Source organism: Pezoporus flaviventris, unplaced genomic scaffold (assembly GCF_033815535.1).
Source record: "Pezoporus flaviventris isolate CSIRO_AGI_PZ_B2104156 unplaced genomic scaffold, CSIRO_AGI_Pfla_v1 ptg000045l, whole genome shotgun sequence".
Classification (NCBI taxonomy): domain Eukaryota; kingdom Metazoa; phylum Chordata; class Aves; order Psittaciformes; family Psittacidae; genus Pezoporus; species Pezoporus flaviventris.
The window spans coordinates 2,151,944-2,179,042 of NW_026892593.1; the positions used below are offsets into that span (position 1 = coordinate 2,151,944).

The window sequence follows — 27,099 nt, forward strand, 5'->3', positions numbered from 1 at the left end:
GCCAATATCATCAAGCTCACCCGTTCTTCGAGCACGGCCAAGTCCACCATTTCCCCTAGCACCATATCTGCACGTCTTCTAGGCACTTCCAGCGATGGTGAATCCACGACTGCCTTGGGCAGCCTGTTCTAGTGTTTGACAACCCTCGTGGGGAAGAAATTGTCCCTAATACCCAGTCTAAACCTGCCCTGTTTCAGCTTGAGGCCGTTTCCTCTTGTCCCATCCCTTGTCCTGGCTCCGTCCTCCTGTCAGGCAGTTGCAGGGAGCGATGAGCCTTCTCCAGACTGAACCCCCCAGATCCCTCAGCCGTTCCCCATCACACTTGTGCTCCAGGCCCTGCACCAGCTCCGTTGGCCTTCTCTGGCCCTGTTCCAGCACCTCAATATCTCTCTTGCAGTGAGGGGCCCAGAACACAGTGGCATAATGATGAGTTATTAATAATTGGTGATTTAATTTCAGTCATCTGTTGTGTTTTGCAGTGTAAATCTAGGATCGCCACTTCATCCTGTCCAGTCAGTATTCTTGTCTGGACAACCAAAGGCATTTTACAATGGTAAATTTAGTTCAACAAAAAACTCTCAGGTTATGTGAAGTGCTCACAGCTGGAACACCCAAGCATGGTGTCAGCAATCGGGCAACTCCAAAGTCACCCAGGTTGGAAAAAGCTGTCACCATGCAGAATTTCAGAGTGAGAATCTGGTACTTATTTTACTTTTAGAATCCAGATTGTGGCAGAAATTCTTTTTTTTTTTTTTTGGCGCGGGAAGGCATTTACACCCATCTAGACATACAGTGAACACACACAAGTATTTATTTTTAGCAGGGCCTGTTGTGCTAAGACAAGGGGTGATGGTTTTAAACTAAAAGATGCGACATTCAGGCTGGACACGAGGAAGAAATTCCTTACAATGAGCTTGGTGAAACACTGGCACAGGCTGCCCAGAGAGGTGGTGGATGCTCCATCCCTAGAGACATTCAAGGCCAGGCTGGATGTGGTTCTGGGCAACCTGATCTAGTTGAAGATGTCCATGATATTGCAGAGGGGGGGGATGAGCTTTGAAGGTCCCTTCCAACCCAACTATTTTGTGATTCTGTGATGAATGGTGACAGCAGGCACCGGGCTGGATGTATGTAATGAGATTATTTAGCTGTTAAAAGACATGTTTTATTCATAAGCAAGAGTCAGCCCAAATCTAAGACTCTTTTTACTGATGCAGAGTTTTGGGTGTTCTCTGCCAGATCATACAGGACCAGACTGTTTTTTTTTCCCCAGGAAAGAGCTCTCCTCCTTGTTGTTTAATGTTGTTACTCATTTTGCCAACATGCCCAAAAATCTTTCTAGAAAAGTTTGAAAGGAAGAAGTCATGCTTGTTATTGACACAGATCATTTAGGTGTCCCTACTACACAAAGATTTAATTTACTTGCCAAAGTATCTTGAGTCATTGGGCTGGTTAAACTGATTCACTAGAGGAGAGAAGATCCATGTGCTGAACACATAAAAAAGGGGGTTAAATGGGGAGAGGAACTCCACACTACTGTTGGTGCTGTGTTTTCCAAAGGCACCAGTCCTGCAGCCTGTCAATGGATGCCTTTGAATGATTCTTTTTTTGGGGGGTTGGTTTGAAAAGGTGGGCTCAGCATTATATTAGGCTTAAGTACCAGTTTCAGTGTCCTTATATCAAGAAATATTGGCTTATTTTCTTTTGAATCATGATATAGCTGACTTTCCTAATGTGAATAAGATGTGTTACCACTACAGTTTTGAAAGAAAACAAAATCTTCTGTATTTGTACCATGTTTATACCACATTAGACATTAGGAAGAAGTTTTACTGTGGTGAGACACTGGCACAGGTTGCCCTGAGACGCTGTGGCTACCCCATCCCTGGCAGTGTTCAAGGCCAGGTTGGATGGGGCTTGGAGCAACCTGCTCTAGTGGAAGGTGTCCCTGCCCATGGCAGGGGATTGGAACTGGATGAGTTTTAAGGTCCCTTCCAATCCAAACCACTCTGTGATTCTATGATTCCCCCATAGCTATGACTATGTTGAAACTGCTTTGTAAAGACCATGCAAGTAAACCTTGTTTTACCTTTGTCTGATAGCTTGGAACATTTCCTTATGAAGTACCTGTTTCATTTGTGTATGTATCCATTGAGTTTATCTACTAACATACCAAAATCAAAACCAGATAGGTCTCACTTCCTGAGTCTTGGTTATAAAGCATTGTCGTGGTTTAAACCCAGTCAGGTAATTCATTCGCTCACTTCCCCCCCTTTCTTGCCCTCCCGCTGCTCTCGGAGGGACGGAGAGGAGAATCAAAAGAATGCAACTCCCACGGGTTGAGATAAGAACAGTTTAGTAACTAAGGTATAACACAAATCACTACTGCTACCACCAATGATAATAATGATAAAGGAAATAACAAGGGAAGAGAATACAACACCTCACCACCCGCTGACCGATAACTCGCCCCCCAAGCCCGACCAAGCTCCGACCGATACCTCCTCCAACCCTGCAGTCTCCCAGCCCTTCCGGCTAACTCCCAGTTACATCCTGGGCATGACGTGCTGTGGTATGGAATACCTCTTTGGTCAGTTTGGGTCAGGTGTCCTGTCTCTGCTTCCTCCCGGCTTCCCCTCCTCCCTGGCAGAGCATGAGGCTCACAAAGTCCTTGGCCAAATCAAAACATCACTATCAGCTCTGTTCCCGAGCCGAAAGTCAAAACACTGCACTGCACCAGCTACCAAGGAGGAGAAACATGACTGCTACTGCTGAACCCAGGACAAGCATGTCTGTCCTTCTTTTCATTCCTGAAGCAATTCTTCCCAGCTTTTTCTGTACGTTTCTTCAACTGCTGGCACCAAACATGCACACAGCATGCAGCAAAGAATCACAGCTGAGCCAAATACTGGCCTAATGTAAGATCTGTAGGTGTTCTCAGTATTTCCTTGCAGCCAAATCCAGAAAATGATCTTTTTTTGCAATGTAACCTAAAATCCATGTAACTTTTTTAGACCAATCTGTTTTATTCCCATGATTTGAGATTATTTATAGTCACTGTTTCCTAGAAAGAAGCTACATTTGGTCCATATACTCTTTCATGGTGTACAACCTTGTGTCTTCCTGTTGAAATAAATCACATTTGCTTATATCCAGTCCACACTGATGCTCAGATCCAAGATAACCTCCCTTCACCACATAACTCCAGCTGACAGACTTTGTCAGGACTTAATCTGTGGGCAGTTTTTTCAGGTTGATGTAACGAAGTGTCAAGGACTACAATCCTTTTAGATATGCTCTCAGCTGATAATGATAGTCTACTTAAAATATTCACAAAATCATAGAATCACAGACTGGTTTGGGTTGGAAAGCACTTTAAGATCATCCAGTTCCAACCCCCTGACATGGGGAGGGACAATTTCCACTAGAGCAGGTTGCTCCAAGCCCCGTTCAGGCTGGCCTTGAACACTGCCAGGAATGGGGCAGCCACAGCTTCTCTGGGCAACCTGTGCCAGTGTCTCACCACCCTCACAGGGAAGAATTTCTTAATACCTAATCTAAATCCCCCTTCTGTCAGCTTAAAGGCATTCCCCCTTGTCCTGTCCCTATATAACCTTGTAAAATGCTCCTCTCCAGATTTCTCATCAGCCCCTTTATGCACTGGAAGCTTCTCCAAGTTCTCTCTGGAGCCTTCTACAGGTTGAACAATCCCAAATCTCTCAGCCTGTCTCCATAGTGGAGGTGCTCCCGCCCTCTGGTTATCTTCATGGCCTCCTCTGGATTTGCTCCTACGGCTCCACATCCCTCTTGTGTTGTTGCTCTCAAAGCTGGATGCAGGACTGCAGGAGGGATCTCATGAGAACAGAGTAGAGGGGGAGAATCCCCTCTCTTGACTTGCTGGTGATGCTTCTTGTGATGCAGCCCAGGATATGGGTGGCTTTCTGGGCTGCAAGTGCACAGTGCGGGCTCCTGTTGAGTATTACAAGTTTAGATCTGCTAGGTAGTCAGCCACATATGATTTAGGTAAAGCAACATAGATAAAACCTTGATTTTGAAGCATATCTAGTTTTCTTAGCCAGAACATCAGGTATTATTGAATTAACCTCACATGGGAGTATTCTCTAGGACAGGCCCTCTGTCCCAGAAGATTCAGGCCAGGAGAGTCCCCTTGCAGAGCATACGCCCTTAGCAGCAGTGTTTCTGCTGGCACAGGTGCCACTTTCTCACATTTAGACATGAGCTAAAGTCAACAAAACCTTTCATTGACCTACATAAGGTTACAGCAAGGCTTTTGCCGTGTGTTAGGTTCTACACACGATGATTATTCTGGCAAAAGTCTGAAAAGTACTTTGAATCTTTATTAACTGAATTTTGAATCACAGAAACAAAACCAAGTTGACTTGATGAGATATATATTCCATAAATCCATTCTTAGAATTGATGAAATGGGTTAGTGAATCAATATATACAAATAGCCCACTACTACTGTGAGATTCACATTGTGTGACTGAACCATTTCATTTAGTCTTTTGTAACTTTGGAGATTTTTAATGTTTAATCCTATTCCTATCAGTGCTAATTGGGAAACATTCAACTACCTATCTGCTTTAACGCAAACCCACATCGATACCTGCTGTTTGACTGCTGTTTGCTTAAGAGCTGTGGAAATGTATTTCATCATCATGCAATCTGCCTGCAACATTTGTCTTTTTCTCCAAGCACAGAATGGAGATATTTAACCATATCACTTTTTCTGCCTCTCTACTGTGAACTCCACAAAATCATGTAATGTTGCAACATTCTTTTCAAGGTTCCTTTGTTCTAAAATACTTTGAAAACAGTCAATGTTTGAAGTCACAGTTGTACCATACTTTATTTTGTTGGCCACATCAGCTGTCCTTCTATGGCTGTATCTTTTTCTCTTAAAGGTCATTAACTTTTCTTTTTCTCCCAAATTGGCTTTTATAAATCTGCATAAAAACAACCACACAGGCCTCAAGGAACACAAGTAGCCCCTCTGCAAGAACTGTGAATATCATTAAATCCCTGGCCAAGTGAGTTGTCATAATCAATTTAGTTGTGAAATCCAGTTCCACCTGTTCCTAAAGCATTTAACTATGGTCTGATTTGGAGGAAAAATACTCTTTGAATTCCTCATTGTGAAAGCAGTCTATAAAATAGATTCATGAGCGCAACCAAACCTATGGAAAGGCAGCTTGCCAGTGTGCTTCCCACTTCTCAGGCCTGCATTCACACAAAGTTTACAGAACCATAGGATGGTTGGGGTTGGAAGGGACTTCCAGATATCATCTGGTCCAACATCCTGCTCAAGCAGGGCCACTTACAGCCAGTTGCCCTGGACCATGTCCACACAGCTTTTGAATCTCTCCAAGGATGGAGGCTCCACAACCTCCCTGGGCAACCTGTGCCAGTGCTTGGTCACCCTGACAGTGTCAAAGTGTTTCCTGATGTTCAGATGGAACCTCCAGAGTTTCAGCTTGTGCCCATGGCCTCTGGTCCTGTCACTGGGTACCACTGAAAAGAGCATGGCTCCATCCCCTTCGCACCTTCTCTTCAGGTATTTATATATGTTGATAAGATCCCCTGATCCTTCTTTTCTCTAGGCTGAACAGTCCCAGCTCTCTCAGCCCTTTCTCATGTGTGACGTGCTGCAATCTCTTCATTATCTTCATGGCCCTTCATTGGACTCTCTGAAATATGTCCATGTCTATCTTGTACTCAGGAGCCCAGAACTGGGTGCACGTGAAGGCAAGTGTGGCCTCATGTCCTGGGTTCAGCAGTAGCAGTCATTTTTTTCTCCTTCTTGGTAGCTGGTGCAGCGCCGTGTTTTTGACTTTCGGCCTGGGAATGGTGCTGAAAGCACCCATGTTTTTAGTTACTGCTCAAATGTTTGGTCTGGCCAAGGACTTTGTGAGTCTCATGCTCTGCCAGGGAGGAGGGGAAGCTGGGAGGAAGCAGAGACAGGACACCTGACCCAAACTAGCCAAAGAGGTATTCCTTACCACAGCACGTCATGCCCAGGATGTAACTGGGAGTTAGCCGGAAGGGCTAGGGAACTGCAGGATTGGACTAGGTATCGTTCGGTGCTTGGTCGGGCTGGGGGCACGAGTTACCAGTCGGCTGGTGGTGAGGTGTTGTATTCTCTTCTATTGTTATTTTCTTTATCATTATTATTATTGGTGGTAGCAGTAGTGATCTGTGTTATACCTTAGTTACTAAACTGTTCTTATCTCAACCCATGCATGGGAGTTGCATTCTTTTCGATTCTCTTCTCTGTCCCTCCGGGAGTAGAGGGAGGGCAAGAAGGGGGGGAGTGAGTGAACGAGCTGCCTGACTGGTTTTAAACCATGACACCTCACCAATGCTAAGTAGAGGGGACCTGCTGGCAATACTTTAATGTAGCCCAGGATACCATTTGCCTCCTTAGCATCAAGGGCACATTGCTGGCTCCCATTCAACCTTGTGTCCCCGAGGATCCCCAGCATGTCCTATGAATGGGGTTGTTCCTCCCCAGGCACAGGACTTTGCACTTCTTTTTGAACTCCATGATACTGCTTTTGGCCCGTTTCTTCAGCCAGCTGAGGTCCCCCTGGATGGCAGCAAGAGGGATACCCTTTCATGTATCAGCCACTCCTCCCAGTTTTGTTACATCTGCAGACTCTGAGGGTACACTTTGCCCCATCATCCAGATCATTAATGAAGATGTTATACAGGACTGGACCGACTACAGACCCTCAGGGAACACTGCTAGTTTCTAGCCTCCAACTAGACTTTGCATTGCTGATCACCACTCCCTGAGCCAGCCATTCAACCAGTTTTCAGTCCACCACACTGTTTGCTCATCCATTCCACACCTCCACATTTTGTCTGTAAGGATCTTACAGGAGACAGTGTCAATGAAGTCCAAGTGGACAATATCCACTGCTCTCCCCTCTAGGCCAGTCACTTTGTTCTAGAAGGTTATCCTTGATCAGTTAGTTGGTCAAGCATGGTGAGGCCATGCTGATTATTCTTGGTGACTTTCTGGTCCTTCTGTGGTTGTTCATGGTCCTTCTGTGGTCTAGAGAAGAGAAGGCTCTAGGGAGATGTTAGAGAAGCTTCCAGTGCCTTTTAAAGAGGCAACAAGAAATCTGGAGAGAACCTTTTCTACAAGGGCCTGTAGGGACAGGACAAGGGGGGATGGCTTTAACCTGAAAGAGGGGAGATTGAGATTAAACATTAGGAAGAAATTCTTTACACTGAGGCACTGGCACAGGGTGCCCTGAGAAGCTGCCCGGCAGGGGTCTGGAACTGGAAAAGCTTTAAGGTCCCTTCCAACCCAAACCAGTGTGGGTGGGATTCTGTGACTCAATGAACTCTGATTCATGCGTTTGGAAATGGTTCACAGGCACCTGAAACCTTTAGATGAAGCTTTTAGATTTTGTTAAAACTTTGTTTCCCTATAACTCATGCGTTTTTTTGGTAATTTTCCAGAGGAGATGAGGTTATTATGTCTTTCCCAATCTAACCTCTCCCCAGCATACCATACACTGAGGATTAAGCTGTGATACATTTCAGGAGAGCGTTTCATAGGGAGCTTAGGCACTTTCAATGGGACATGCTGGAATGCGCTCCTGCAGGTGCTGAAGGGCTCCAAGAAGCACCTGGGCGGTCGGAGCTAGCGGACGTGCACACGGACCGGCCCCTCACGGGCCACCGCAGGTTGCGGGCGCGGGGCGGGAAGCGGCGGCTCCACCTCTCTTGGGGGTGGTGGCGGCGGCGCGGCCGGCCGTTGGCTGAAGGCAGCCATGGCGGCGGCGGGGTCTGTGCTTTGCGCTCTGTGGCGGGGCGGCCTGAGGCGTTGGTACCGCACCGAGCGCGGTGTCTACGGTTATAAGCCGCGGAAGGCGGTCAGCAGGCGGACGGCGGAGTTGCGCGGTGCCGGGGCGAGCGGCAGAGCAGGTCGGGCACTCCCGTCCCCAACTCCCTTCCCACCGGGACTGCGCTGAGGGGAGGGCGGTGGGGAGTGTCCCGGAGAGGGGGTGCCGCTTGTCCCGCCGCGTCTCGGAGGGAGCTGGGTTCCCACAGGGTGGGTCGGGCTCTGCTGGGCAGCCCCATGCTCGCCGTAGGGAGGCGACGGCCCCGCGGACCCTGGGGGGCCCCCGGTCCGAGGGCGTTGAAGCTTCGGTTTGAAGCGCTTTGTACTTAAGGGGCTGAGGGCGCCTGGATCCGCCCCGCGAAGCCACTGGCGTTGTTTCCCGGGAAGCCTGGTGGTACGGAGGCCAGCTCCAGGGACTGAAGTGAGTGTGAGTGCGCCCGCTGTGGGAGTTAGTTATGGGCTGTTGTGGAGTTTTACTGCTCCTAAAAGTACCCGTACCATGCCCCTATGGTTTTCTTTGTTTATATTAATAGAATCCCAGACTGGTTAGTGTTGGAAGGGACCTTAAAGCTCCTCCAGCGCCAACCCCCTGCCACAGGCAGGGACACCTTCCCCTAGAGCAGGTTGCTCCAAACCCCTGTGTCCAGCCTGGCCTTGAACACTGCCAGGGATGGGGCAGCCACAGCTTCTCTGGGCACCCTGTGCCAGCGCCTCAGCACCCTCACAGGGAAGAACTTCTGCCTAAGAGCTCATCTCAGTCTCCCCTCTGGCAGGTTAAAGCCATTCCCCTTGTCCTGTCCCTACAGGCCCTTGTCCAAAGCCCCTCTCCAGGTTTCCTGTAGCCCCTTTAGGCACTGGAGCTGCTCTAAGGTCTCTCCTTAAGGAGCCTTCTTTTTTCCAGGCTGAACCAGCCCAGCTCCCTCAGCCTGGCTCCAGAGCAGAGCTGCTCCAGCCCACTGAGGTGCTTGAACTAGCTGAGTATTTGAATAGCTGAGTACAGATAACTGTCTCCTGTTGATGCTTTCAGCTCAGTTTTATAGTAGAAAAATAACTTCAAGCAGAAAACTCTCAGGGGTAGGAGTGTCATCCCTGCATTAGCACTTCAGGAGGCTCTAGGAATTAAGCCAGTTGCACACAAGTAGGTGTGAAACCAGTTTGTCATCTCCTGGATGCTGAGTCCCATCTCTAAGCAGCCTCCTTGTTAAGCATGAAAAGGGTTAATATATTGTTAAATCAATAGTTCTAAATTGCTTTAAAGGACTTTCTTGCCGAGATGTTAAGGTGTTTTTGGCACATGGAAGATGTAAAGGTTCTGCTCTTAAATTGTAGAACATGTTCGGGAAAAGGACTAGATTTGAACAGGCTGACTGTGTGAATGTAATAGCTGCAGCAGAGTGCTAGCAACGGGAATACAAGTATCAGAGAAATAACTTTGTGAAGTGGTCTCAGAAATCACATTAGTTTGGAAAGTGAAAGTCTTCAGACCCAACACAGCACACTTTTTTATCAGCATAGACATTAGAAATGCTTTATTAACTGGTTCATATCATTGATTTGTAGCAGATTTTTGCTGTGATTGGTGTACAGTTTATTGACCTGGTCTGTGGTGTGTGCTCTGTGACAGTAACGTTGTGTACATGACCTTTCAGCTGGTTCAGTTTTGCGTATGTCAGTAGTAGTTTTGACGTTGATGTGAAATGGTTGTAACTGTGTGTTGCTGGTGTGTGTTGAAAAATGTCCACAAATTAGAGTTTTTAGTATGCCTGGCTCAGCACATGCATGTGCTGTTGGGTGGTGCCTTCTGAAGATGCAGGATTTTTTTTGTTGTTTGAATTCATAGGACCTGACTTATTGTTAAGACCTTATCCTCCTGTCAGCAAGGAACAGGGAAGCCTAAGTGGTATGATGGAGTTGGTTGATGAAATAAGACTTTGCAGTCTCGTAGTGTACCATTCTCAAGTTGGATGTACCTGTTGTAAAGAGATTCAAAGCAAGTTTCCTATGGATGTTCATATGAAGACAGGCTGAGAGTGGGGCTTGTTCAGCCTGGAGAATAAAAGGCTTCAGGGAGACCTTAAAGCAGCTTCCGGTGCCTAAAGGGGCTGACAAGAAATCTGTAGAGGGGCTTTTTACAAGGCCATGTAAGAACAGGACATGGGGAATGGCGTTAAACTGGAAGAGGGCAGATTAAGGTTAGATATAAGAAAGCAGCTCTTTCCTGTGAGGGTGCTGAGGCGCTGGCACAGGGTGCCCAGAGAAGCTGTGGCTGCCCCATCCCTGACAGTGTTCAAGGCCGGGTTGGACGGGGCTTGGAGCAGCCTGCTCTAGTGGAAGGTGTCCCTGCCTGTGGCAGGGGCTTGGAGCTGGATAAGCTTTAAGGTCCCTTCCAACCCAAATCAGTCTGGGATGCTATGATATGATTCTATGAAAATGACGTAGTTTTGCATATGTTTACAGGAGCTTAACTATGAGGGGAGCTGTGGGGGAAATCAGAGTGCACTCACTTGTGAATTGGATGGGTGAGCAGATTTAGCAGTTTGATGATGGGAGCTGTTGTGGGGTGATAAGGTAAAAACTGCTTAGAAGAACTTTCTTTGCAGCCAGAATCTTGATGATTATCAGCGGTCAGATTACTCCTGTATTCGTGCTGTAAATGGATGAAGTATGAGCATGTGTGTGGTACTGTTCTGCTTTCTTTTTGTTTCAGTCGACCATGCTCTTGCTCGTTTAATAACTGCATACACTGAACATGGCCACAAGGCAGCCAAAATAAACCCACTGTTTGCTGGCCAAGCTGTTATGAACACAGTACCCGAAATCCAGGAACTGGCTGATGTTCTTCAGGGGCCTCTCATTACTACAGGTATGTCTGCAGCCTTAGCACAGCAAGTTCTCTTCAGGGGTGATTTATTGAGAGGCTGTGGCCTCTGCAGAAGAGCCAAATACTGAGTGATGGTTCAATCAGTAGTGAACTGTTGGACTGAAAATTGTTAACTTGAGCTTATTTATATGTTGCAGAAATGGCGTGGCTACCTTCTAGCATCTTTGGAAATCATGAAAATTCTTTCTTGTTCTTACAGCTCCTGAGGTTACACATTAATTTCTTTTGTTGCTGTAACATTCTGTGATTTACTATAATACTTAACACTGTAGTGAAGCTGTCAGGGCACTGGGGCAGAAGTCAAGCCTTGTGTTTTCTTGGATCTCTTAGATTCTTGCTGTGACCTTGAACAAAGGAGGGTCTCTGTGCTTTATTTTCTCCATCTGCAAAACAGGGCTTATGTACTTGTGATGAAGCTGGACTGGAGCTCATCTGTCTGTGCCATGAGTGCTGTACTGAGTCACACAAACAGGGGCTTTGGGTCATTCATAGTAAACTCTTTCAGAAAGACGTTTTGAGCACTTTACTCGTAATAATTTTGAGCATCTTATAAATAAGCATAATATAGCTCATGATTTTGAGTACCTTACTCATAAATAAGCAAGAGACCCTCATCTGAGTAACACTGAAGTGTGCACATAAAATGATTTGAGTTTTTTTTTTAAGTGAAGAAAAGGAAGACATGACATTAATTTATACACTCAAAACGTTAATGTAATTGTAGGACAACAGTTTTTGTCTCGGTGCTTCTCCCTCCTCCCCCAAAATGCTAAAAACATTTATTTCCCACCAGGGCTTCTAAACATGGGAAAAGAAGAGGCTTCCCTAGAAGATGTGTTGGCTTACCTGGACCATATATTCTGTGGGCATATTTCCATAGAAACAAGCCAGCTTCCAACTTTGGAGGAGAGAGAATGGTTTGCTAAAAGGTTTGAAGAGCTAAAACAGGAAGCATTTACACCTGAAGAGAAGAAACACTTGTGCAAACTGATGTTGGAGTCCCAGGTGCCTTGTTTGCTGCTATTGGATTGTGATAGTCGTGAAGTCTGTAATGAGCTCTTTAATACTCCAGACATTATTCATGCAGGAAAAGAACAATCACTGTCCTGAAAGGCTTTGACAGAGTGTGCAAGAGGAGAAGTACAAGGTTTTGCTTGAAGAAGTGCTCTACACAAATGCAGTGTATAGCACTTAGTGGAGGTTGATGCTGTACCTGCTTAGCACCCATTATTGAAACAAATAGTGATACCTTTTGGTTTGTATTGATTACTTTGGAAATTATTTCTAGGAAAATATTTCCAGCCAGTTCCAAACCCCAAAGGCTTTTAGAACTAGTTAGAACATATATTGTGTGTAATATGGATTCTTGTAACACGTGGTCTTTATCATCCAGAGACACAAATAATGGCCCTCCAAACCCATGAGTAATCAGTCTTCAAAAGTGAGATTCTCTTAGGCTGATCTGACAGCTTATATTAAATATTACTGCTGGGAAGGGAAGGTTGAGCAGAGCTCTGTGACATTTTGTGCTTTAATGTAGCTGTTCTGTTTTCCTTTCACCCTCATGATAATCTGTTATACTACCTTTAAAGTATGATGTCTCTTAAGGTTTTGGGAGAACAAAACAAGAATTGGACAGAGTTTTTAGCCATGTAGCACTGGTAACAATGCTGTTTTTCTGCAAAGGAGCCTTTGTTCAATTCGTTCTGTACGGAAGTGAAAGAATTACGTACTTGCAAAATGTTTAGAGAAAATTTATTCAAATACTTCCGTAGTGTGAATGTTTTTCTTTCCCTCCCCCCCCTCCCCCCCTTTTCTCCCTGTATTATCCAGAAGGACAGAAAGGTAGAAGAGCAGGATCTGTGAAGGTGTCCCTGTTTCCAGTTTTCCAAGTGGAAGGAGTGTTAAATGACTAAATATATGAAAAATATATGGCACATTTTGTATTTTTCTTGCCTCTTTGGCAGTTGGAGGAATTTGAGGGTGACACAGGAGGTTAAAACTGGAACCTTGATGAGCCCTATTTTGATTTCAGTATGTCCAGAAGTACACTTAAAGTGTAGAATTTAACCTTGACAGGAAAAACTGCTTCTATGTGTGATTAGTTTTGTATACATTATTCCTTAGAACTAAATGTTGCTTTAGTAGAAGGTGTTGAGCAGTTGGCTCAGATCTTTGGCTGTGGCTGAGTCTTTGCTTACAGACTTCGTTTATTTTCAGTCTTCAGTTGTAAAACACTACAGACACATCCAGTTCTTCCAAAATTTTGTCACTTAGAGAGCTCTCTAGGAGTAGATGAGTGAAGTGAGAGGAAGATGATGTAAATATAGATTAGTTTCTTCTCTCAAGCATTCTTTGACCTGTGTACTAAGGAATGTGTCTAATAGTAATCAACTGGAATGCTGTGCTTCCCAGCACTTTGCATCTCAGGATAGTTAAGATCTATACTGTAGAAGAATACCATTCCTTAATTTTGACCCAAAATAGCTAAACTATCAAGAAATTTGTAAATTGCTCTGGTGATGTGTTTGTTCATGCATCTCCTTCCATGTTAGAGAAAGTTTGGTCCTCAATCCAACATTTTTCTGCTCAAGAGAAGAGAAACACTGATTTCTTGTAGTCATCATGACTTCTGTTCTTAGACTGTGTGAGTGGAGAATGAGCTGAGACTTTCTAGGGGAATGCTTAGGTTTGAATGCCTTAAAGGTACACTATTATATTTCAATTTTATAAATAGAAGACTGCTGCTTAAAATAGCCTAATGCTGAATCTTCCCTGGTTTTAATAGGAGTTTGATCACTTCTTAGCTACAAAGTTTGCCACAGTGAAGCGTTATGGTGGTGAAGGAGCAGAGAGCATGATGGGTTTCTTCCATGAGTTGTTCAAGATGTGTGCATACAGTGGGGTGACAGATATCATTCTTGGAATGCCTCATCGTGGAAGACTTAATCTTCTCACAGGTTTACTTCAGCTTCCACCTGAGGTAAAGATTTATAATCTCATTGACAGTTGTTTTATGTCAGGTTTATTTGCAATAAAATAAAACTCCAGAAGTTTGTTATGTTGCAAATGCTGGAGCAATAGAAGTTAGCTGTGTGAGAGTGTTTTCCCCTCCTGTCAGCACTTCAGCCAAATGCCTGCAGGAGACTGTTAACCCTAATGAAGGGATTTATGTGCTCTTACCAGAAGCATCCTGCAATTTCGCGAGTAAGTTCTATAAATGCTTTTCTTTCAATGTGTCAATGAATCTGAAAAGGCATTTTAACCAAATGTGTTTCCATGCAGCTCATGTTCCGGAAGATGCGTGGTTTGAGTGAGTTCCCAGATAATTCAGCAGCCATTGGGGATGTTCTTTCCCACCTGACGTCTTCTGTAGATCTTGACTTCGGTTCCCACAGGCCTGTGCATGTCACCTTGCTACCTAACCCCTCGCATTTAGAAGCCATCAATCCAGTGGCCATGGGCAAGACACGAGGAAGGCAACAGACTCTGCTTGATGGAGATTACTCCCTGGAGAGCTCTGCACAGCCTGGAGACAAAGTTATTTGCCTGCAGGTATTTTGCTTACAATTTGTAACTGATCTTTGTAAGACTTCCTGGACTAGCATGTGAAAGGAGGTGGTGTATACAGAAATATCAATCAAAAGTGAATTAGTGTAGAGTATCAAGAACTGGGATCCACTTTATGGAGAAAGAAGGGGGTGAGGAAGATTTCCAGGTGATGTGTGGTGACACTGGCATTTAAACAGTTCTACTTCTAGGTTTTCAGAAGAACTGATTCTACTACCTTCCTGTATTTTAATAATACTCTGCACTGAGAACCACATGTGCTTTTCCTCACAAACCACTTTTGCATTTAAACTACCACTGTTAACTGCCTTTTAAATTAAATGGGAGAAGAGCTATCACCAGGTGGGAGTAGGTGTTTAACTTTCAAGCAAAGCATGTAGTGAATGTTTTGGTGACTGGCTCTCTTTTGTTCAGTGGTCAGTGACTTGCTACTGACTGCTGCAGCTTTGCTATAGCCATGATACTTGCAGTCAGATGACTTCACTGGTGGGCAAGTACAACAGATTATAGGTCAGTTCCAGGCACGGATTACATCAGGCAGTCATGTACAGATGTTGACTGCTATGAACTTGTGTTAGCAATAAGCCTAAGTAAACTCTTAAATCATTAAAATGGAAGTCTGAAAGGGGTTAAGAAGTGCATCCAGCTGAAACTATATCTGTTCTACCTACTCAACTTAAAAGGTCTGTCTTAATGAGTTATGGATTTGATTTTCTGTTCCCTCAGTGTTTTCTAATGAGATTTTCCCATCTTCTTCCCTAATGTAGGTTCATGGTGACGCTGCCTTTTCTGGGCAAGGGATTGTTCCTGAAACACTGACCCTTTCTAATCTACCACATTTCAGAGTTGGTGGGAGCATCCACTTGATTGTTAATAACCAGCTGGGCTATACTACTCCTCCAGAGAGAGGAAGATCATCTCTGTACTGTAGTGATATTGGTATGTATAGTTGAATCAGAGTCATAGAATCATCATAGAATCACAGAATGGTTTGGGTTGGAAGAGACCCTGAAGCTCATCCAGTTCCAACCCCCTGCCATGGTCAGAGACACCTTCCACTACAGCAGGTTGCTCCAAGCCCTGTCCAGCCTGGCCTTGAACACTGTCAGGAATGGGGCAGCCACAGCTTCTCTGGCAACCTGTGCCAGTGTTTCACCACCCTCATAGGGAAGAATTTCTTCCTAATATCTAATCTAAATCTACCTTCTTCCAATTTAAAGCCATTCCCCTTTGTCCTATCTCTGCATGCCCTTGTCAAAAGTCCCTCTCCAGCTTTGAATTCATATTAGTGATGGCTTAGGAAAAGAAGGAAACAAAACTCCAATTCCCCACATACTCCATGCATATTAATAAGATGCAGGAACTGTGTAGAGAAAGTGTTGGGGAATTTAGTGCTGGTAAAAAAGTTGTGCTCAAACTATCACAAGTACAACAGTTTGAACTAACTGCACTTTCTCTCAGGGAAGACTCCTACAGCTTATCCTAGCTCTTGTCTTAGCATCTTTTGTAGATTTGTTTCTGTTAAATACACTCACATGAGTTGTCTGTAGTTTTTGGCAGAGTAGGTGTATGTCAGCTTTCTTTGGAAGGGGTTGGGTGCAATTACTGTTATGTTTTGATTCCCTGGCAGGTAAAATTGTTGGATGTGCAGTTATCCATGTGAATGGGGATGATCCTGAAGAAGTTGTCCGTGCCACACGACTGGCTGTTGAGTACCAGCGCCAGTTCCGCAGGGATGTGATAGTTGACCTGCTGTGCTACAGGCAGTGGGGCCACAATGAACTTGATGAGCCATTCTTCACAAATCCCAGCATGTACAGAATCATCAGGTAAGGGCAACATCATCACCTGATGGGGAACCCAAAACTTACCTGTGCCTACACCTGCTACTGCAATAGGAGGACTCCTATTGCAGTATAATGAAGATTCTTTGCCTTACTTACAAGTTATTTATGTAAGTGGAGGTACACTGTCAGCAGCCCTTGGCTAAGGTGGGAGTTCTTGAATATGAAGCTTGATGTCTCTTGGGGAGCAGTCTTGTACATAGCCCTTGAATTTCAAGCTCACGATTGCTAGTAGTCAGAAGGCAAAGACGTCTTGTGTGTCCCATTATCTTCTGTGTAGATAATGTGGAAGAGGGGGCAGGAAGCCAGTACAATGTTTGTCTCATCTTTGCCTGGTTCTGTTGATTCCAATGGGGACTCATCTTGACAAGTATTTAAATATATTCAGGTTCTTTCCTTATCCCCAGATTAAAATACACATGAAAATTTACTGGCCACTGAATTCTGGTGTTTTAGGTGAAGCGTTTATAGGATGGATGGCTTGATTCTCAGCCAATACTGAAATCCTACTGTCAATTTGCCTGAAGAAAATACGCATGGTAGCACAGAGTCAGTCTAACTGGGAGGGTTTGTTTGACTTCCTTTTACCTCTAACTGTCAACTACAGGCACTTTTTAAAATAAAGAACTGTAAAGCACATATCCAACAGAGAATTATTATCTTTCTGGAGGTGCCAGGAAAGCAAATTTGATGCAAATGAGTATAATGCACCAGGACATACTTTATTTTAGTTTTCTGCAGTACGTGACAGTAGTAAGATGGTATTTCCTTGTTCTGCAGTGATACTGTTTTCAGGCTCAAAGTGTATGCAGTTTGTTTCCTTTCCTGATAGATCGCGTAAGAGTATCCCGGACACGTATGCAGAACACCTCATTGCTGCTGGGCTCATGACTGAGGTTGAAGTGTCTGAGATAAAGACGACATACTACTCTAAACTGAATGATCATCTCACCAACATGACTTTATATAGTCCACCTCCTACCAACCTGCAGGCTCAGTGGAAAGGCCTCATTGAGCCTTCTGCTACAATCACAACTTGGGACACAGGGATGCCTGTACCTCTGCTGCAGTTTATTGGAGCCAAGTCTGTAGAGGTGCCTGAAGAGCTCCAGATGCACAGCCATCTTCTGAAGACCTATGCACAGGTCCAGAGAGCATAATGATGCTTCTAGTCCCGATGCTCAAAGATACAACCTGTTATAGGAAAAACTCTAAACACTGCAAGGCTGCCAGTTAGAGAATAGCATAGTATTCTTTAGGATAAACAGCTTGCTTTCTTTTCAAAGCTGAGACTATGCCATTTTCCTTCTGGTTTTGAAGACAGACATGTCCTCTCCTCCAGATCTGATCACATACTTCTGTTATTTCAACCATATTTGGTTGCAATGAATAAAAAAGCTTATAGAAAACACAAATAATAGATGCTATTATGATCAGTTACTATCATTTATATAGTTATCTAGTTCATGTATATAGCTATCTAGTTGAAGATGTCCCTGCTTACTGCAGGGGGATTGGACTACATGATCTTTAAAGGTGCTTTCCAACCCAAGCCATTCTATGATTTTATGATTCTCTGATTCTCTGATGTACTCTATGATTATAATGAGTACTTTATGAGAGAATGAATCAGTAACTTGGTTACAGTGCACACAGTTCCTAAAGCCAGTGGTGAGTGTTCATGTTTTGTATATACAAATGTAAGCATAAACATCTGGTCAAGTTTGACAGACAGCTTTTGATAGCTGCTAAGTGAGTGTGCAGGAATTGGATTGGTTTAGGGATGTGAAAATTTCTCTTTGATGGGTGCTGACCACATGCAAGTGTCTGGTTGGCAGCTGCAAAGAGGCCGTGAGTTGGGTATTTGGGATGACTGATGTTCTTAACGATTTTTTTGCCTGCATTTCTGCAGGCGAGAACAGAGCAGAATACTGGAGACTGAAATACATAGGCCTGTTGTCTTTCCTCACTGCTAACCAGGGAAACCAAAAGCCTGTCAAGAGTGCACTCTGTGCTGAGATTTTTAGCAGTTTCAGACTAAGATCTCATTTGTCAGTTCACAATGTATTGACTGGTAAGTGAATACGGGAGTCATCCATGGCTCTGTGATCCTCAGGATCACAGAGGGCAACCTGCTGCAGGATGAGATGCACTAAGACTGTGTGTATACCATTCCTAAGGTAGCTGCAGGGATACAGCATTTCTCTCTATGGCATGTTATTTCTTTCTTAGCTTCTACTATTGATCTGTGTCACCAGAAGAGCTACAGTTGGAAAAAGGCAATAGAGTTAACTTTTCTGTGTTTACTTGTTTAGTCAAGAGTTCAGAAAATGGAGGAAGGAAAAAAGCTGGACTGGGCAACAGCTGAAACTTTAGCATTTGGTTCTCTGCTGTGCCAAGGTAAGAGACACCGAGACAGCAGGCCATGTGCTTTGATGTCAATAAAGTCTAACATTATACTTCTTAGAGTGTTCTAAGTCTAAAGGTTGAGCTGATTGATATAAATTCGGCAATTAGCATTTGCATGGTGGTAGGAGAAGGTAAATATGAATCCTGTATGTCGCTAATTGTGGATTGAGTACTAAATGTCTTAATGAATTATTGCTGCCCCCAAAAACTCCCCCAAACCATCTATGTTTAGAGCTAAGCACGTGAGCAGTGCAGCTGCCATCAATGGGGCCTCCCAGGTACTTCTAGAGGGTGTTTCATGCTGCTACTTCTTTTCCATCTGCTCTAGCCTGAATTCATATCTCCATTTACATATGATACAGAATACACACTTCTTGCAGTTTGCTTCGGTAAATTGAATCATTTATCACAAAATAATTCTTGGCTGTAGAGAGGAGAAAAGAGAAGTGTCTGAGCATCTCTGTAGGCACATCCCACATCTTGGGAGTTGGAGCTGCTGCTGGATAAGAATTCCATCTTGTATTTGATGTTGCCGATGAGGGGAAACCAAAGAAGAGACATAGCAAGAGAAGTAATGTTTTAGAAGTGGGGAGTTGTTGTTCTGTGTGTTTTCTTCTTAAATGACTTGCTAATCCACTGTTTTGTTTTATTGCTTGGCAAGGGTTTAATGTCAGACTAAGCGGACAAGATGTTGGCAGAGGAACCTTTAGCCAACGCCATGCAATGCTGGTTTGCCAAGAAACAGATGATACCTACATTCCCCTGAATCATATGTCCCCAGACCAGAAAGGTTTCCTAGAGGTAGGTTGTATGGTCCATAAGACAACCTGCTTCAAGTTATGCTGAAAGAGAATGTGTATATCAAAGCTGCTGAGACGTGTAGGTAGCCTGTATGTTCTGGCAACCGCCAGATACAGAGAGTAGAAACTGTCAGGGCCCCCACATTCTTTGTAGTTATCCTCTTTAACAGGGGGTTTTCCTTTTTCTTGAGAGATCAGCTATTATTCTTTTCCCCTCAGTGTCTTCATTCCAAAGCAAAACCAAGAGGTGACCATCAGTTGCCTTTAGGAGTGTATGTCCTTGGTGTGCTTAGCACTGATGTGCCTGGTTCCAAAGGTTCTTAACCTGGGGTTGTCTTCTTCCTCACCCACCCTTCCCACAATTTCCTTTTGTTAGGTGAGTAACAGTCCCTTGTCTGAAGAAGCTGTGCTTGGTTTTGAATATGGAATGAGTATTGAGAGCCCTAAGTTACTGCCAATTTGGGAAGCTCAATTTGGAGACTTCTTTAATGGAGCCCAGATAATATTTGACACTTTCATCTCTGGAGGTGAGTGGACAAGGAGCTAATATATTTTAAAATCATTTACTAAGCACATTTTTAGAAAATACTTCATCTTTAAAAGGGCACCATGTTGAGAAAAGAATTCTGTTTTCTGAAGAAGTCTTGTGAGCTTGTGAGTCCTGACTTCTGTGCAGCTTTCCTCTGAAGACAGTCCATCTAAAATGAAAGTCACCCACCCTTGGCAGAGACAGTCCTTCCAAAAGGACAGTTGATTATATTAACAGCCTTTCTTTCTCACACCCCCAGCTTTATTTTACTGTGTGTATATGGTCGATAGCTTTTTAGGCTGAACCTTTCCTTCACAAGGCATCTGAAAAATTTCTGAAGCAATACAGAAGGAAAATAGTGATTATTTAAAACAAATCAGCCCCACAACAATGCCTTACAACCGGCCTCTGAGTTTGACTGTAGCATTTTTCTGAGTGCTCAGATAGAAGATCTCTCTGAGCTGGAACATGTATGTAAGTTCCCAGAGTTCTGGAATTCCCTCTGTAATCACAGATGGAGACTCGGAGGCTGTCTTAGCCCGCCTGCCTTCACCATGTGTTTGAAGCTGGAATGAGTTACCTTCTGGATTGGAGTGTAATCCCTGAAGTAGCTCAGTCTTCTGGAAGCCCAAAGTTACATGATAATGTCAGGTTGTTCTGTATGTGCTGTTTCACTGTTGGGAATCCCATGGCAAAACACCAGCAGTGTGCTTCAGGCTTGTAGCTAATGATGTGGAAATTAGCTGAGTACTAAAACCGGAGTAGTTTATGCGAATTTATGTGTTTTGTGGCTGTATGTTCTGTGGAAATCATGTTTTTCTTCCTCTTCATTGTGTGTTTTCAGGTGAGGCAAAATGGCTTCTGCAGAGTGGGATAGTGATTCTACTTCCCCATGGCTATGATGGTGCAGGCCCTGAGCACTCGTCCTGCCGGATGGAACGGTTCCTACAGGTACCCCACCACACCTCTTAGGTTCGCATATCCCCCATCACAGCACTGGCAATCAGTGCTCTGTGAGTCTTGCTGCAAAATGTCCCAATCCTGATGTACATCAGAAGCTGGTGATATACCAGGATCATACCATCATGATGAGATAGGAACAGTCTGGGCTGAAAGTGGAGGAAGAGCAGGAACTGTGATGGAAAGTTGTAGGTCTAGATGTGGTGAGGAAGCAGCTTTGGTGTGTGGCAACATGAGGTTTCCTAACATGAGATCTGCATAGTGCTTGCAGAGGCGCTGTACCCTCTGCAGACAGTCCTAGTGCCACTTGCATCAGTACTGCCCACTGTCCTTGTTCTCATTGCTGCTCCTCAGCAATGTTGCTGTTCCACAGAGTCCAGTAGCAAGCCAGAATTGCTGAACTGTGAACAGCAGACTTCTTATGAGCACTTCTGATAGAAAACATTTTGGGTGTTGGCATCAGAAACAGTCACCCTTTTGAGCAACCATTCACAGATCATACAAACAGATGCTGGACACTATTAAATATCAGTTAGTAAACCTGTGTCACATTTTAAAAAGCACTCAACTAAATGTCCACTGTTGTGCCCTTATAACTACAGTACGTAAATGAAATCCTTCTCATCTGAGTAATGGCTTAAGGAGGGGTTAAGCCTGTTTAAAGGAATGCTGCTGTTCTGAGGAAGAAGTCATGACCTCACCACTTAGGAAAACTGTCACGCCCTGGTTACAGTGTGCTGGAAGGAGGCAGTTCAGATACAATCTTACAGTTAGATGCTGAAGCCATTTCTTCTCTGAGGTTGTTCTTCCCTTGCAATCAATGTCTGAGTTGGGCTATTTGCTCTTCTACCCTAATGTTAGTTAGTGTGCCTTATGTGCCTGGATTCTCTCTTGTGTATTTGGCTCACTGCTTGCTTCTTGGCAAGGTATTGCTGTGTTCCCCTTGTACAGATGTGTGACAGCTCAGAAGAGGGAGTTGATGGAGACCAGGTGAACATGTCGGTTGTCCATCCCACCACCCCAGCACAGTATTTCCATTTACTCCGGCGGCAAATGGTCCGAAACTTCAGGAAACCTCTCATTGTTGCTTCTCCAAAAGTGTTACTCAGGCTCCCTGTAAGCTGAAAACTTTTTTTCATTTTGTTTTTCCTCTTCTTCTTCCTCCTTTCCTGTGTTCTCTTCCACTATGTTCTCTCTCTGTTTTGGGGTCAGATCAGTGCGGTTTTGCCTGTTTGGGGCTGGATAGGTTAAGTATTAAAGCTGGGTGGATGTGAGCCAGAAGTAAGGTTGACTCTAGATCTGGTGGCGTTCTTGAGAATCTTATTGTCTCAGCCTTCATCAGTGGGAATAAGAGGAAGAGGGAAGACACTATGTTTTGTACTTATCAAAATCCTGTCTTGGTATCCTCTCCCCAGCTGTGGCCTGAGGGAAGAGGCAGCAAGATTTGGTAACTTCCAGCTCTCGCCCATGCAGGCTGCTGTATCGAGTGTCGAAGAAATGGCTCCGAGGACAACATTCAAACCTGTCATTGGTGACTCCTCAGTAGATCCTAAAAGGTAGCTGTATTTCCTGAGAGGAAAAGCTCAGAAAGGATGTCCTTTCCATTTGTCTTACCTAACAGCTCAAGTCTGAAGTGCTATGAAAGAGGTGACTTCAGGGGAAAATGTTGTTTTACAGGGGGTGACTTAGTTTTACTTGTTTCTCTCCTTTTCTTCTGCTTACTTGTTGGTAGTTACCATATCTGTCTGCACACTAGTAAGGTGTCCTGGCCTTCAGCCCTTGCTGCTGCGGAGTTGTGACCATAGTTCTTAATCTGATGGTGCTGTTCCATGCCATGTCCATTAGCTGACAGTCACTGGGAACAGCTGTGATGTGATGTGATGAAGAGGTGCAGAATTCTTGTGCTGTTGGAACACCTGGGCTGATGAAGTGAAGGCAATAATAACTTTTGCCTGTGCATCTCCCTTCAGATATTAGAGAATCCTATTCACAGTGGGCAGTTGTGGCCTTTGGGCTTTTTTTACCTCCTAAGGTTCTTACCTGGTCCTTGTCCCGGTGGTACCCAAGTCTGACAGCATCCCTGGTGTTTGCATCCTCAGCCACAGCCAAAAGGCTGGAAGTATCTCAAGTGTCTTGATGTGGTGTGGTGAAGTTGTTTTTGAAGTTGCTCCTTGCTTTTGTCCAGTAAGGTCAGGCAGCCAGGAGCTCACCTATTGCTGGAGGGGTACTGTGTGTCTCCAGCAGGCATGGAAGAGAACTGTCCTTTGGAGGTGCTTCTCTCACTCTCTGGTTTATTCTGTACAGAGAGCACATAGATGAGTAGCTTCAACTAGGTGGTTAATTTTTAGGTTGTTAAAACTAAGAGAGATAAATCCCACTGTAAGGTAACTTTCTCATGACTGACAAAAAGGGACCTCTGGGCTTTGGCATACTGCTCCCAAAGGTTAGTTGGCCAGCTGTTGGAGGGGAGTAGGAGGGAGGGGAAGGTAAAGAAAAGATGGTCTAGGATAGCAGTAAAGTTGTCTTTAAAGTTTGGCTGGTTGTTTTGATTGAAAGAGTGAAAATGTTATGCATAGAGTATCTGTAAAATGCTAAATTGGAAACATTCTTACTTCCCTTTAGTGTCACCCGCGTGGTGCTCTGTTCTGGTAAGCACTACTATGCTTTGGTGAAGCAGAGAGAGACACTAGGACAGAAACAGCACAATGTGGCTATTCTGAGACTTGAAGAATTGTGTCCTTTCCCCCTGGAAGCTCTACAGCAAGAGCTGGGCAAATACAGTCATGCAAAAGGTCAGCCAGATGGTTAACTTTGTGTTTCTACACTGCTTCAGCACTGAACTAAATCTGTTGCCTGCCTTTTAGGATGAAGAGTTGTAGTGGCTTTTACCTCTTTGATCTTTCCTCCCATACATTTAGTGTTTCTGGACTGAGATAATACAGATATTTACCACTTGTGCTAAAAAAACTTTTCGTTACCTTCCATAAAGCACTACTAAAAGTCCAGGAGAAGCATTTTGGGCAGCTTTTGCATTGGTCTTTGTAGTCCAGTCCTTTAAGCAGCTTTTGAAAATGGCAGTAGAAAAGCAGAATATATCCATACTATACCCTAATGGTGGACTTACTTTTGGTTTGACTTTAGCAAGCTGTGACCTGACCTGCAAGGGAATTTAATCTGGCAATCCTCGATTGTACAGATAATGCCAAAACAAAAAAGGCAGAAGTGCTACAAAAGACAAAGCTATTCTTCTTGAGCTGCTCAGAAGATAAAACTGAGTGTTTGTAATGTACCCTTGTCCTTCCTTTAGCCTTCATCTGGAGTCAGGAAGAACCAGAGAACATGGGCCCATGGTCCTTTGTGTCACCACGGTTTGAAAAGCAGCTGGGCCTTAAGGTAAGATGTCCCTATGGTGTTTTAGTTTTTAAAAGGAAGTTGGAAGTTCTCCTTGAATTGAAACTTTTGTGGTGCTTAAACAAACAAAAAAAAATAATCCTGATGCCTAAACCAAATTTGTGTTCTAATTTAAGCTGCTTCTAGAATCACATAAGAGTTTGGGTCGAAAGGGACCTTAAAGCCCATCTAATTCCAACCCCCCACCATGGGTAGGGACACCTTCCACTACAGCAGGTTTCCAAGCCCCGTCCAACCTGGCCTTGAATGCTGTCAGGGATGGGGCAGCCACAGCTTCTCTGTGAGGGTGGCGAGGCCCTGGAACAGGTTGCCCAGAGAACTTCTTACTAAGATCTAATCTAAGTCTCCCATCTGTCAGTTTACCCTTTATAGCATTATTTAGTGGTGGTGAGCAGGACTGGAGCTTTCTTTTACCCGCTGTTTAGTCAAAGTAGATGGAATAATGAAAGATCCCAGGTAGGAAACAACATGCTTGAAGTGAGTAGGAGGAGAACCCAAAACTGCTCTTTACTCTGGCAGAGTGTACTACAGTGTTCTTGGAACCATGGTCTTTGGGAGATGCAGGATAACTTCCTGCATTACTGCCAGCTGGGACTGCCCAGTATCTGACAGCAGGCACCACCACGGCATCAGAGGACCTCGAGATGTGATCCTGTGTTTATGCTTCATTAATAATTTCCTCCGGACTCCAATTACAGCTCCGCCTTGTGAGCAGACCTCCTTTACCAGCCCCAGCAGTTGGCATTGGAACCCTGCACCACCAGCAGCAGGAAGACATCCTTGCTAAGACATTTATCTAAGTCTTCAGTGGGCAGACAACTCCTGTGTCAGTCATGGTTGGTGCCTCCTCCTGTGAAGAACAAAAGCCAGACTCTTAAGACTCTTTAGTTCTCCAAAATGGAAAAAAAAAAAAACCAAGTTCTGCAATAATTAAGCAGTTTTTCATACAGGGGAAGAGCTAGAGCTGAGAGGTGGTGCCTGTTACTGTAGATATTTCTCATTGTCTTGTAGTATTTTCTACCAATATCTTTTAAAAGTTTAAATAAATAAAAATAATCCAGTCTGGGGGGCAGATGGGTGAGGCTGGCTGTAACATACCTTGTGTCAGGTTGCTTACTTGCACTTGATGGTTTCCTGGGAAGTTGCATGTGTGGAAACAGTTGCTGTTTCCACCTCAGTGTTAGTGCTGATTGGTTCAATGAATGCTTCCCCATGCCTGGGAGAGAGACATTTCTCTAGCAGTGTTTCTTTTCCTATGGTCCAGGAATGAAATCTGGGCATAGCTGCTGGGTGTATGAGTGGTTGAAGTAGGATTCCTAGGGGGGACAGTGCTGGATGTCTCTGGAAGGCTTCAAGCACCACTGTTTTTCTCACGTGGAGAAGCAGTACTTTCACATCAAGCTTGCAGGGCTAAAAGCAGGCTGCAGGGATCGTGCCATGTCTTAGAACCATGTTTTGTAGAGGCCAAAGAAGTTTCTAGAGGCTTGGAGAGTGACACTACCTCCTACCTTGGAAGTTCTCCATTGGATGGATGTGCTGTGAAGCCCTCAGGCATGCCATTGGGAGGGAGAGCTTCAATGCAGCTTTTGTTGGTGTTGCTGATGCAGATTGCCTGCAAGAACACATTCTTCCATGATGGCTAACTGCTACCAGGAGCAAGCTAAAGCATACGTTGAGTTTGAGGTTAAGTCTGTTTCTTCTGCTCATGGAGGACATGCACCAGGCAGTTTTCCACCTGGGTAACTGAGCAGGTCCCACTCCTTGGACAGAAGAGTTCTGGGAGCTATTAACCCAAGTAGAAGTGAAGCTTTACATGCTGTTAGATAGCAGAGAAGCTAACTAGGCAGACAGGAAGTGTTGCAGCAGTTATGCATTATGGGGGGTCCAGGTTTTCAGAGAGAAGTATGGGAATAGAAAAAAAAAGATATGGAAGGAATGAGATGTTAGGTTGAGCAGTTCATTAAAGACAGCAGTAACTTGGTGACAGGGAGAAAACACATCAGGAAACCAAGCATTTTGTAGAATCACAGAATGGTTTGGGCTGGAAGAGACGTTAAAGCTCAGCCAATTCCAATCCCTTACAACCCCTTCCACTAGCCTGGGTTGCTCCAAACTGGCCTTGAACACTGCCAGGGATGGGGCAGCCACAGCTTCTCGGCAACCTGGGCCAGTCTCTCACCACCACCAAGGAAACCTACTCTAACCTCCTAAGGATCCGAGCACGGCTGCGATCCAGAGTGAGGAAGAGACGATTTCCTTTTTCCAGGAGGCGGTCTGGCGTGGCCCAGGTCGCGCTGAGACGCTGTGGGGGGTAGCTGTGGCGGTGTGAGGCGGGGCTGTGGCGGTGTGTGGCGGGGCTGTGGCGGTGTGAGGCGGGGCTGTGGCGGTGTGAGGCGGGGCTGTGGCGGTGTGAGGCGGGGCTGTGGCGGTGTGTGGCGGGGCTGTGGCGGTGTGAGGCGGGGCTGTGGCGGTGTGAGGCGGGGCTGTGGCGGTGTGAGGCGGGGCTGTGGCGGTGTGAGGCGGGGCTGTGGCGGTGTGTGGCGGGGCTGTGGCGGTGTGAGGCGGGGCTGTGGCGGTGTGAGGCGGGGCTGTGGCGGTGTGAGGCGGGGCTGTGGCGGTGTGAGGCGGGGCTGTGGCGGTGTGAGGCGGTGTGAGGCGGGGCTGTGGCGGTGTGAGGCGGGGCTATGGCGGTGTGAGGCGGTGTGAGGCGGGGCTGTGGCGGTGTGAGGCGGGGCTGTGGCGGTGTGTGGCGGGGCTGTGGCGGTGTGAGGCGGGGCTGTGGCGGTGTGAGGCGGGGCTGTGGCGGTGTGTGGCGG

The 27,099-nt window shown here is 45.1% G+C and overlaps 1 protein-coding gene across 2 annotated transcripts; it reads left to right on the forward strand.

The window, feature by feature from the left end:
- Window positions 1-7,605: 7,605 nt before the first annotated feature.
- DHTKD1 (dehydrogenase E1 and transketolase domain containing 1) lies at window positions 7,606-25,188 on the forward strand. 2 transcript variants are annotated; one of them, XM_061467221.1, is made up of 17 exons: window positions 7,606-7,962; window positions 10,587-10,742; window positions 11,554-11,765; window positions 13,549-13,743; window positions 14,046-14,315; window positions 15,098-15,269; window positions 15,961-16,159; window positions 17,007-17,319; window positions 18,490-18,574; window positions 19,245-19,384; window positions 19,760-19,910; window positions 20,757-20,863; window positions 21,824-21,988; window positions 22,346-22,428; window positions 23,495-23,664; window positions 24,180-24,265; window positions 24,982-25,188. In XM_061467221.1, the coding sequence occupies exons 1-17, from the start codon at window positions 7,809-7,811 to the stop codon at window positions 25,081-25,083; spliced, it is 2,760 nt and encodes a 919-aa protein (XP_061323205.1). In that variant the 5' UTR covers window positions 7,606-7,808; the 3' UTR covers window positions 25,084-25,188. The 2 variants fall into 2 exon arrangements, with proteins under 2 accessions (XP_061323205.1, XP_061323206.1); XM_061467222.1 differs by lacking the exon at window positions 7,606-7,962 and adding an exon at window positions 8,014-8,306.
- Window positions 25,189-27,099: the final 1,911 nt, after the last annotated feature.

Excerpts from the sequence above, each read along its gene's own strand:
- DHTKD1 (XM_061467221.1), top strand. The coding sequence starts at position 7,809 with ATGGCGGCGGCGGGGTCTGTGCTTTGCGCTCTGTGGCGGGGCGGCCTG. Across the intron at positions 15,270-15,960 it reads TCTGTACTGTAGTGATATTG|GTAAAATTGTTGGATGTGCA; the intron begins GTATGTATAGTT and ends ATTCCCTGGCAG. Across the intron at positions 20,864-21,823 it reads GGATGGAACGGTTCCTACAG|ATGTGTGACAGCTCAGAAGA; the intron begins GTACCCCACCAC and ends CCCCTTGTACAG.